Source organism: Mustela lutreola, chromosome X (assembly GCF_030435805.1).
Source record: "Mustela lutreola isolate mMusLut2 chromosome X, mMusLut2.pri, whole genome shotgun sequence".
Lineage (NCBI taxonomy): Eukaryota > Metazoa > Chordata > Mammalia > Carnivora > Mustelidae > Mustela > Mustela lutreola.
This window is the reverse complement of record NC_081308.1, coordinates 117,548,308-117,561,105: the sequence shown is the minus strand read 5'-3', so window position 1 is coordinate 117,561,105 and position 12,798 is coordinate 117,548,308. Positions and strand designations below refer to the sequence as shown.

Genomic DNA, 12,798 nt, shown 5'->3' with positions numbered 1-12,798 from the left:
CTTTCCTCATCTATAAAATGCCTGGCATGTGGAAAGAACTTCATAAAAAGTAGCAATTACCGTGTTATTTTTGAATAGGAGGGAAACTATAGACTCTGTCCTCGGAAAGAGGAATCCATCTTGTCTTTTTAGTACACTTTCAAGCCTTCCAAGAGCTCTGCCCAACTATGGAGGCCATTCCGGACCTCAGGTTAGAAAGCCCTGGTCTAAGGTTTAGAAAGAACATCTAGGGGCGCCTGGGTGGCTCAGTGGATTAAGCCGCTGCCTTCAGCTCAGGTCATGATCTCAGGGTCCTGGGATCGAGTTCCGCATTGGGCTCTCTGCTCAGAGGGGAGCCTGCTTCCCTCTCTCTCTCTCTGCCTGCCTCTCCGACTACTTGTGATTTCTCTCTGTCAAATAAATAAATAAAATCTTTAAAAAAAAAAAAAAAGAAGAAAGAACATCTGAAGACACCTGAAAAGTAAAAATAATATTTTCTACTCCTTTTCCAGGTTGTCATTTTAGGGTGTGCTTTCTTTTCCTTTTTGTTGTGCTGGAGTATTGGTGTATTGTGCCTACCGGAACCCTATCAGCCCAAGAGGCTAGGATGTTCATTAAAGAGGATACAAAAGTAAATGAGGGCTGTTTTGCACTTTAACAACATCAGCTAGATTTTGTGATTTACTAGCAAAGTGGTAGGAAAGGCCATGGCAATTCACTGGCCAGATTAGGTTTTCAAAGACCACTGCTAAGCATAAGGATTTAATAGAGCCAGACTTCCGGTTCTTTAGATCAAAGATTAAGTAACTTTAAACTGCTCTGGGTGAGCTGTTCAGGCTTAACCTACTAGTCCCTAGCTCCATTTTGTAATCAGAGCTAGCTAACACTGCTCTCTTTTTTATTTTCAAGGCTTCAGAAAAGAGAAAAACCAAATGTCTCCAGGTAGTCACTCAAAGGAATAGCTTTCCTGTTTCTTTGCTTTAGTCTCATCTCAAAGAAACCCAGAAGCCCCCTGGCATGTGCCTCTGCCATTAATTCAAACTGCTGGTGGAAATACATCCCCAAAGTCTGTGAGAACTTATTAGGCGTGGATCTGACCCGCATTCCCTCGACACGACCCTCAATCCCCAAGAATCGTGAATAAAACCTGAGAATGAGTACACATTTCAGGAAGTGAGGGGGAAAAAATCTCATCTTGATCCTGTTATCACAGACTTTACCCACGCTCAGGACCACTGCCGCCGAGGTTGGAAAAGTTTGGATTTGAGGGGAGAACAGGGTTGGACAGAGAAAACCAATCGTTTATTCTCTCTTCGAAATTAGAAAGAAGGAGAAAAATATATGTGTCGCTCCAAGCAGCCTTTCCAAGAACGCCATCCCCAAAAGTTCCTAACATAATCATTGCTCATTAAAGAAAAATGAATTGGTTTATAAATCCCATTCCTTGCTAAAAGGAACCAGGACTCTTTGGTAAAAATGGTTGATTCTTGCTCTGAGCAGAGAAAGTACAAGATGAGCCTATAACATCTTGTGCTGAAAGTAAGGAAGTACTCAAAAAATGATGGGAACATGTCAAAAGGACACAAGAGCCAGATGGAAGGACTCCCACTGGCCCAAACTGGGCCAATTTGAACATCAAAATAAATGATGGCAACAGATTGTAACCCATTGAATAAGGTAAGAATCCATGAGTTCATGCTGGTACAGACATATAACAACTGAAGGAATATCAAAGTAAATGTGGAAGAAGAAAACATTCTTCCTTGCAATAGAATACTACCTAATAAACATTGAATAATGACAGAGTTTTAAAAATCAGTGTTTTGTGGGCGCCTGGGTGGCTCAGTGGGTTAAGCCGCTGCATTTGGCTCAGGTCATGATCTCAGGGTCCTGGGATCGAGTCCCGCATCGGGCTCTCTGCTCAGCAGGGAGCCTGCTTTCTCCCCTCTCTCTCTCTGCCTGCCTCTCTGCCTACTTGTGATCTGTGTCAAATAAATAAATAAAATCTTTAAAAAAAAAAAAAAAATAAAATAAAAATCAGTGTTTTGTGACTATTGTATAAGCCATTGAGGCAAGCATCTATAATAGATGTAAAACGACTAGGTGAAAGGTTGTTAACAGGGGCGCCTGGGTGGCTCAGTTGCTTGAGCATCTGCCTTTCATTCTGATCATGATCCCAGATTCCTGGGATCGAGTCCCTCACTGGGCTCCTTGTTCAGCCGGGAGCCTGCTTCTTCCTTTGCCTGCTGTTCCCCATGCTTGTGCTCGCTCTCTCTGACAAATAAATAAAACCTTTTTTTAAAAAAAGTTTGAGAAGGGGGCACCTGGGTGGCTCAGTGGGTTAAAGCCTCTGCCTTCGGCTTAGGTCATGATCCCAGGGTCCTGGGATAGAGCCGGGCATCGAGCTCTCTACTCTACAGGGAGCCTGCTTCCTCCTCTCTCTCTCTGCCTGCCTCTTTGCCTACTTGTGATCTCTTTCTCTGTCAAATAAATAAATAAAATCTAAAAAAAAAAAAAAAGAAATGATCAGTCCTTTAAAAAAAAAAGTTTGAGAAGAACAGGATCTTTACATAGCCTCCAAATATCTCTCCCTAAATTGGGTTTTTAAAAAAAGATTTATTTATTTGAGGGGAGAGGAGGCAGAGGGAGAGAATCCTCAAGCAGACTCCCCACTGAGTGCAAAGCCCAATCCCACGACCCATGAGCTCATGACCTGAGCGGAAACCAAGAGTCAGACCCTTAACCGACTGAGCCTCCCAGGGGCCCTTTCCAGAAATTGGTTATTAATTTCAGAGGGAGAAATAGTAACAGTGGAGAAATCTAGAAAAAATAGCTATAAAAGAAATTAGTAGGATAATTTGAATATTAATGATGGATTAAATACTGATATTATATCAAGGTACAGCAGTAAGAGAATGTCCTTATTCTAAGGAAATACACACTGAGCTATTTAGGGGTAATGAGGCGCTATGTCCATAACTTATTCCTAAAGGATTAAGAAAGTGTGGGGGGGGAGGAGGAAAGAGAGAGAGAGGAAGAATAATAAAATCCGGGGAAACAAAGTAACAATCGGTGAATCTGGGTAAAGAACTTGTATAAATTCCTTGTCCTGTTGTAATTTTCTGCAAGTTTTAAATGATATCAAAACAAAAGACAAAACACAAAGAGAAAGAAAATAGTTTAGCTCTACGTTAAAAAGCAGATGAAAAAACTGGCAACCTTGGGCCCCTCTGAGGAAGACAGAGCCTTGGCCCAGAGTGGATTATTTAGACTAGCGAGCAGAAGATCAACCCTTGCCAAGGAGGGTAGTTCAGAAGTTACTCACAGCAGCGCAGTCTCGTGTCAACAGTTGTGGTGATCTCGTTGATGAGCCAAACATCTTCTTCCCAGCTAACAATGTTTCCACTCACGCACTTCAGAAACTCCTCATTCTCCAGGATGTGGTCCCAGAGCTGAAAGTAGTACAAGCTGCCAGTGAAGCCAGGCAGGGCCCTTCCTACCTGGCTGTTCCGGTTCGTAAGAAAATGTCCTAGAATCAGAGTCCCATTAGGTGTCAGGCTTTGTGGTTGATCCCTCATTACCAGTATCCTTTCAGTATTCAGGAAGAGCTCTAATCTGCCCTTCACACCATCCCACACCAAGCATACCGTATGCCATTGAAAGGGAGTCAGGGAGTAACGGATATAAAAGGTCTTGCCCAAGTTGTATAGTATTAGCTGCTGATGGTCTCCTCCAAGTCCAAGGTCTATGGCTTCTCTGCCCAGGAAGGCATTATTAGCAATATAGGAGAAGGCCATCCAATCACTTAATTTGTCCTCCACGAACACCAGGTCAATGCATGCTGTGAGTCGACTGAGTTCAGGAACCGTGTTGGCCAGGCTCACATACGTGTCAGCTCTTCCATAAAAATCCAATCTTTTTCCTTTTAGGGAAAGTGCCTCTGCCCAAATTTGGGGAAGGGGAAAGAGAAAGCAAATGAAATTTTGATAACAAAAATTCAATTGTATCTTCTTTGGCCACATAGTCAATCCCAGATGACACAATGCTATTTATTATGAGTCAATAAAACTTTATTTTATTTTGCAAAAAAAAAAAAAAAAAAACCCAACCCCAAGTAGTGGATACATAAAAATCATCTCTATTTGACACTGGCATGTGACATTTTCTGGCAGAAGAGTCTCTTCGTAATTATATTTTGCCTGGGCTAATATGAAAAGTCAGATTAGTGCTCCCAGAGCACACACCAGCTGGACAGTGTGGGGAGGCAGCTAGAAGTATTTAGCTAAGTTGGCAGAGAGGCGGCCAAGGAAAAGGCAGCTTGGATTTAAAAAATCTGCTGCACATAACCTTCACTCGTGTAATCAAAGGATAGCTCTTTCCATCTACCTAACTGCCTTATTATATTCATGGTGCAACAGCAATTTATTTCTCCAATGCCTTTTCCTGAGCCAAATTACCTGATTTATTTGGTCTCTGGAGACTGTCTCTCACTGAAGGCTCCGACAGAGGCCTGGAGGATGACCAGTTGGACAATACTGAAGCAGCAAGGCTTCTGTTTGTCCTCAGGAATGGGAGAAATGGCACTGCCCTGAGTGTACCCCGACTCCTTCCTTCTGTCTCCTCACCAAAAGGCCTGCATATCTTTAAGAGGTTCCTGGTGGGGGGCGCCTGCGAGGCTCAATTGGATGAATGTCAGACTCTTGATTTCGGCTCAGGTCAGGATCTCAGGGTCATGGGATTGAGCCCCACATCAGGCTCCCCACTCAGCAGGGAATCTGCTGGTTTCCCTCTCCCTTTGCCCCTCCCCCTGCTATCTCTCTGTGTCTCTGAAATAAACAAATCTTTTTTAAAAAAGATTTTATTTATTTATTTGACATACAGAGATCATAAGTAGGCAGAGAGGCAGGCAGAGAGAGAGGGGCAAGCAGGCTCCTTGCTGAGCAGAGAGCCCGATGTGGGGCTTGATCCCAGGACCCTGGGATCATGACCTGAACCGAAGGCAGAGGCTTTAACCCACTGAGCCACCCAGGCACCCCTAAACAAATCTTTTTTTATAAAAGTTTTCAGGTGGCCATGGACCCAGTTACCACTGGCTCTGGAGTCAAAGAACCTGAGTTGGAATCTCAGGTCTGATGTTCATCTGCTGCGTAACTTTGAGCAAGGACCTTAACCTCCTGATGCCTCAACCTTTGCTTCAGTAAAATGGGGATTCCAGGCCACACAACTCAGGAAGCCACCATTTGCATCATAATCTATGCCAGATAATAGCCTTATCTACTGACCATACAAAACTGTTTGAAAATTAAGGGCTTTAAAGTCAAAAAAAAAAAAAAAAAACAAAAACAAAAACAAAACAAAAAAAAACTTGTGAAATAAATAAATAAAAATCTTTAAAGTCTTAAAAAAAAAAACTTGTGATCTCTCTCTCTCTCTATCAAATAAATAAATAAAAATCTTTAAAGTCTAAAAAAAAGAAAAGAAAAGAAAATTAAGGGCAATGATGCCTGCAAAGCCCTCTCGAACATTCTTGAAGAACACGGCCGTCTGCCATCACCTGGGTCAGCTCGCCGTCCTGGAGTCCCAGGATCGAGCCCCACATTGGGCTCGCTGCTCTGTAGGGAGTCTGCTACCCTCCCCCTGCTCCTTACGCTGTTCATGCTCACTCTCTGTTGCTCTCCCTCGCTCTCAAATAAATAAATGAAGTCTTAAGAAAAAAAGAACATGCCCATCACCACAGACATTTGGTGGGCAATTTGGCAATATCTATAAAAATTTTAATTGAGTGTGCCCTTTGCTTCCTGGGAAGCTATTGGTGAATCATGATACTATCACTGTGACAAAGCTTGCACCCCAGGACCCGAGGCAAATAGCTGAGAACAGCTCAACATCCACGCAATTCCAGTCCCAGCACAGCCCAAGACAAACTGAAAAGGTCTTTATGGCAGAGTGGAATTCCAACCTCTCTCTAAATTAGGGCTGTGACCTTGGGACCAGCACTCTAAAAGTGACAGCCAAAACAGCACACTAGAGGGGCTGACCAGAAGTGACCACTTTCCTGCTTCGGAGAGACGGCCCCAGGTGCGAGCTTCGAGATATTCTCTAGCTCTACACGATTGTCTCCCTCCATTCCTGCACTGAGTATCTTTCAAAGGCAAGCAAGGCCTTGCCTCCCCGCGCACATATGCATGCGTGTGCGCTCGCACCCCGCTCCCTGTGCGGGAGCTCCTGCCATCCACCTGCCGGGGAGCTATTTCTGAACTGTCCATGGTGGGTGAGCAAACGTTTATTTCTGTCCCTGGCTTATGTGATTATATTATCTTACCATATTTCATGTGGCTAATAAATCAAAAGGTAACCCTACAAGGTGATAATCACTAAGAAACCGAATATCGATTATGGTTGGCCAACTGTATTTCTGCTCAGCCCTCCAATATGACGTCAAGCACAATGTTTAAGAACAGGTTTTATGGTGAGTGTAAATCTCCAGGGCTTATTTGTCCCTTAAAAGAGAATGTACCACAATCCCCTATTGTCTACAGGGCTTCTCCTCTCTGTAATACACGAATACAAAGCCAGTTGCCATAGGACACAAGCAAGCAAATTACTGAATCAGAAATACAAAAAGATGGCCTCTTCCTAGTTTTAAAACACAAGCTACAATGAGATACTATTTTTACTGCTTTGAAATGATAGCATTTTAGGCTGAGAATACCCAGCAATGACGAGCTTGTGAGGAAACAAGTAATTTTATTTATTTTTTTTCATATTTTTTTAACTTATAATATATTATTTGGCCCAGGGGAACAGATCTGTGAACAGATCTGTGAATAGGCTTACACATTTCACAGCACTCACCACAGCACCTACCCTCCCCAGTGTCCAAAACCCAGCTACCCTATCCCTACTCCCCCACCCCCTAGCAACCCTCAGTTTGTTTCATGATATTAAGAATCTCCTAAGGTTTGTCTTCCTCCCGATCCCATCTTCTTTCATTTTTTCCTTCCTTACCTCCCAAAACAACCCCCACCTCTCAAATTCCTCAGATCAGAGAGATCATATGACAATTGTCTTTCTCTGATTGACTTCTTTCACTCAGCATAATACCTAGTTCCATCCCCATTGTTGCAAATGACAAGATTTCATTTCTTTTGATGGCTGCATAGTATTCCATTGTGTGTGTGTGTGTGTGTGTGTGTGTGTGTGTGTATACCACATCTTCTTTATCCATTCATCTGTTGATGGACATCTAGGTTCTTTCCATAGTTTGGCTATTGTGGACATTGCTGCTATAAACATTCGGGTGCACGTCCCCTTCAGATTTCTACATTTGTATCTTTAAGGTAAATACCCAGTAGTGTGAATGCTGGGTTGTAGGGTAGCTCTGCTTTCAACTTTTTGAGGAACTTCCATGCTGTTTTCCAGAGTGGCTGCACTAGCTTACATTCCCACCAACAGTAGAGGAGGGTTCCCCTTCCTCTGCATCCTCGCCAACATCTGTCAAAACAAGTCATTTTAATACACTGTTGGTGGGAGCACCAATTAATACAGTCCTTTTTTTTAAAGGTTACTTATTTACTTTTTAGTAATCTCTACACCCCACTCAGGACTGGAACTTGCAACCCCGAGATCTAGAATCACATGCTCCACTGGCTGAGCCTGCCAGGGACCCCAGTAGTCTTTTTATCTGAAGGGCAATCTATCAGTATCTATGAACATTTTCATCATGTATGGCTGTGTATATACTTTTGACCAGCAATTCCATTTATATCCATTTATCCTAGACAAATATAGGTGTATACAAAGATGCGTGTACAAAGATATTTATTGCAGTATTGTTTGTATGGAGAAAAAGTAAGAAGACCTTTACATCTATCCGTAAGTGACTAGCTAAAGCAATTGTTACCTCTATATAATGGAGAATTAAAACAAATCTGGTAGATCTATACAGTCATGGAGAGATTTCCAAGGCTTCGTACTCCATGAAATGCGGATTGCATAAGTGTAGATACAGTATTATCCTACTTTTTAAAATAAGAGGGAAATGTGTGCATTAGCATAGCATAGAAAAAATCTGGAAGAACACACATCGAGCAGTTAAGAATGAGTATCTTTAGGGGTGCCTGGGTGGCTCAGTCAGTTAAGTGTCTGCCTTCGGCTCAGGTCATGATCCCAGGGTCGTGGGATCGAGTCTTACACTGGGCTCCTTGCCAAGCAAGGAGCCTGCTTCTCTCTCTGACTGCCATTCCCCCAACGTGTGCACTCTATCTCCTTCTGTCTTTGACAAATTAATAAATAAAATCTTTTTTAAAAAGGAATGAATATCTTCAGGTGTGAGATTTAGGGGGACTTATGCTTTCTATGCTATTTATTTCAGTAATTTTTGTACTTTTTATGCAATCATATGTCAAATTTAAAAAAGAAAAATAGGGGCGCCTGAGTGGCTCAGTGGGTTGAGCCTCTGCTTTCAGCTCAGGTCATGATCCCAGGGTCCTGGGATCGAGCCCCGAGTTGGGCTCTCTGCTCGGCAGGGAGCTTGCTTCCTCCTCTCTCTGCCTGCCTCTCTGCCTACTTGTGATCTCTCTCTCTCTCTCTAAGAAATAAATAAAATCTTTAAAAAAATAAAATCAGAAAAATAAAGATGGATGGACAGATGGGTGGATGGACAGAACCACTTGGGGCCATACTTGAGATTCTGTGGGCAGAGCTAAGTCCTACTTAGATATCAGCAGAGGCGTAGTGTAGTGGAATCCCAAAACGTACCTTTGAGTCCCAGTTTTGTCCCTTACTAGCTGCATCAACGTGGACAATTAATGCACGAGAAAGCTTTGAGGACAGCGGCACATAGTGAGCGCTATGCGAGTGTGCACCAAACCCACGTAATTTCTCTGTGTCTCCTTCCTCCATGGTTAAGATAGGAATACTAATTAGTTTCCTGGCAGGGCCATCACGAAGGATGATGCAGTAATGTAACTGCCATTTATGTTATGTATGTGAAATGTTTATCAGCTGTGAAGCCCCAGGTAAACGTCAGCTGCTATGTTTGCCACTGTCATGATTAGAAGTCTCTTTTTTCTCCCATAACCTCTTTTGTACCCTTACACAGCCAAGCACATCTGCACGGAGCCCTGCTGCTGTAGCGCCCCCCACCCCACCCCACCCCCGACCCGGGCTCCCAGCAAGGGCTCAGAGGAGGCCAGTTTGCAACGAGGTGGGGGCAAAGGCTTTGCCCTTCTGTTTGGCCAGGCAAGCAGCTTTCTCTGCTGGGCCTCTCCAGGGCCTGCTTCAAAGGCCACTTGTGTCTTTGCATATGATTTAACTATCCATTGCAGATGTCTGCTTGGACACTGCCATCTGTTTCCTGGCAATTTTCAAGTCCAAATTGCATGATTGCTCCCCTGAAGTGTGTTCTCTCTTCATTTGGCTCCTCTGTGTCTCCTTGCCCCAATCCTGTTTCCTTTTATTTTAAATTACATTTATTGTTGTCCGTGCTTTCAAAAAAAGGTGTTTTGCCCATTATAAAAGTGATACTGTACATGCTTTCTTAAAAGAAAACATGGCAAACATTAGAAAAGTAAAAAGATGAGAACAAAGTCAGCTGGAGTCCCACCACCCAGAGACAACATTTTGGTAAATTTCCTTTGGCGTTTCTTTTCTTCCGGGTACAGGTTTTGTTTGTTTCTACGTGGCCAAGATCACATTGCACGGAAAGTTTGGTACCCTGCTTTTCTCACTTAACAAGGTGACAGAAATGTTTTTCCATGTTTGGAAAACCTTATCACAAGCCTCTACAAATGGCTATGTTACAGCCCTTGGAGTCCCAGGCACCATTTTATTTGTACTGTTTCACATAATACAAAATTCGCCATTTTACTCATTTTAAGGTGTGCAACTCATTGGCATTTAGAACATTCATGATGGTATCTGACCATCATATGATCTAGTTCCAGAACATTTTCATTATCCCAAAAGGAAACCCCAGATCCATTAAGCAGTCATGGCCCTTTCCCCCCTCCCTCCCATTGGCAACCACTAATCTACTTTTCTGTCTGTATGGATTTGACTATCTTCATATAAATGGAAACATACAAGTGACTTTTTGTTTCTAGTTTCTTTCACTTCGCATAATGTTTCCAAATTCATCCATGTTTTAGCATGCACCAGTAGATCGTTATTTTTTTAAGACCTTCTTTTTAAGCCATCTCTCTACCCAACATGGGGCTCAAACCCACAACCCTGAAATCCAGTCGCACGCTCTACCCATTGAATCAGGCAGACATCCCAGTACATCATTTTTAATGGCTGAATGATATTCCATTGTATGTATATGCTACATTTTATTTACTGATTAATCTGTTAATGGACACATTAATGGTTTTTCCCCACCTTTTAGTTACTATGAACAGTGTTGTTGTGGACATCCATGATATTTGTTCAATTTGAACATGCATTCATTTCTTTGGGCTATATATCTAGGATGGGTCATTTAGTAATTTTATGTTTAACTTTTATGCATAACAGACACTGTTTTCCACAGCAGCCATTCAACATTCTCACCACCAGTTTATAAGGGTTCTAATTTCTCTACCTCTTCACCAGCACTTGTTGTTTTCCATTTTTTTAATTAGTATTATAACCATTGCAGAGGGTGCAGAGTGGTATTTCATCATGGTTTTGATTTGCATTTCCCTAATGACTAATGACATTGAGCATCTTTTCATGTGCTTGTTGACTATCTGCATATCTTCTTTGGAGAAATGTCTATTCAAATCCTTTACCCATTTTTAAATTGAGCTGTTCCTGTTTTTGTTGTTGAGTTGTAAGCACTCTTTATATATTCTAGATACTAGAACCTTATGAGATATGTAACCTGAAGATACTTTCTCCCCTTCTCTAGGCTGTCTCTTCACTGTCTTGATGGTGTCCTGTGATACACACATCTTTAATCTTGATGAAATCCAATGATCTGTTTTTTTTCTTTTGCTGCTCATTCTTTTGGTGTCAGTTCTAAGACTCCTTTGCCAAATCCAAGGTCATCCAAGCCCAAAGGTCATCCAAGGCCAAATCCGAGCCCATGTCTGTGCTTTCTTCTAATTTCTATAGTGGTAGTTCTTACATTTAGGAATTTCATCCATTTTGAGTTAATTTTTGTACATGGTGTGAAGACAAGAGTCCAACTTCATTCTTTTTATGTGTTTATGTGTATACACATGTATACATGTGTACATGGATATGTATTTACACATCCAGCTGGGCCAGCACCATTTGTTGAAGAGATTATTTTTCCCCATTGAATGTTCTTGGCACCCTTATGGAAAATTAATTGACCATATGTATATGCATGGTTTTCTTCCTGGACTCTCAATTCTGTTCCATTAATCTGTATCTGTCCCTATGCCAATAACACAGTTTTGATTACCATAGCTTTGCAGTTAGCATTGAAATCTAGATGTATGGTTTCTCCAACTTTGTTCTTTTTCAAGATCGTTTTGGCTATTCAGGGTCCCTTGCAATTCCATATGAATTGCACAATCAGCTTTTACATATCTGTTAAAAAAAAAAAAGCCAGGGGCACCTGGGTGACTCAGTGGGTTAAGCCTCTGCCTTTGGCTCAGGTCATAATCTCAGGGTCCTGGGATGGAGCCCAGCATCAGGATCTCTGCTCAGCAGAGAGCCTGCTTCCCCCCCGCCTCTCTGCCTACTTGTGATCTCTGTCTATCAAACAAATAAATAAAATCTTTAAAGAAAAAAAAGACATTGGATTTTGATATGGCTTGCATTGAATCTCTTTGGGGGAATATTGACATATTAATAAATATTATATCTTGTTATCTTTTATTAACTCCGTGAACATGGGATCTTTTCCATTTACTTAGGTCTTTTTTAATTTCTTTCAGCAATGTTTGTAATTTGAGTGTAGAAGTCTTTCAACTACTTGGTTAAATTTATTCCTAGATATTTTACTCTTTTAGATGCTATTGTAAATAAAATTGTTTTCTTAAACTTTATTTCAGATTGTTCATTGCCGGCACATAGAAATACCACTGATTTTTTTGTGTTGATCTTATATCTTGCAGCTTTGCTGAATGTGTTTATTAACTTAAATATATTTTTTGTGGATTCTTTAGGATGTTCTATTTGTAAAATCATATCATCTACAAATAGACATAGTACTATTTTTTCTTTCCCATTTGGATGACTTTTATATCTATTTCGTGCCCAAATGCTCTGGCTAGATCTTCCAGTGTAATGTTGAATACAAGTGGGGAACCTGGGCAATCTGATCTCGTGTCTGATCATAGGGGAAAGCTTTCAGTTTTTCACCATGAAGTATAATGGTTACTGTGGGTTTTTCACAGATGCTCGTTTTTTAAGATTTTTTATTTCTTTATTTGACAGACAGATCACAAGTAGGCAGAGAGGCAAGCAGAGACAGAGAGAGGGGGAAGCAGGCTCCCCGCTGAGCAGAGAGCCAGATGCAGGGCTCAATCCCAGGACCCTGAGATCGCGACCTGAGCTGAAGGCAGAGGCTTTAACCCACTGAGCCACCCAGGCGCCCCATCGATGCTCTTATTACATTGATGCTCTTATTACATTACATTTTTATCATGAAAGGGTGTTGGGTTTTGTCATACTGTTTTCCTGTATCAGTTAAAATGATCATATGTTTACCCCCCCTTAAGTCTGCAAATGTGATTTAGTACATTAATTGATCAATTTTTACATGTTGAACCACCTTTGCATTCATTTGTCGGATAAATTCCACTTGGTCAGGTTATATAATCCTCTAAATATATTGCTGGATTCAGTCTGCTATACTTC

At 41.7% G+C, this 12,798-nt stretch overlaps 1 protein-coding gene across 1 annotated transcript in view; it reads right to left on the bottom strand.

Moving 5' to 3' along the window:
* Window positions 1-12,798, bottom strand: part of ADGRG4 (adhesion G protein-coupled receptor G4) — a 96,696-nt gene that overhangs the window by 81,802 nt on the left and 2,096 nt on the right. Inside the window, 1 exon segment of the mRNA XM_059156850.1 lies at window positions 3,305-3,919. Coding sequence (XP_059012833.1) covers window positions 3,305-3,919 — 615 coding nt within the window.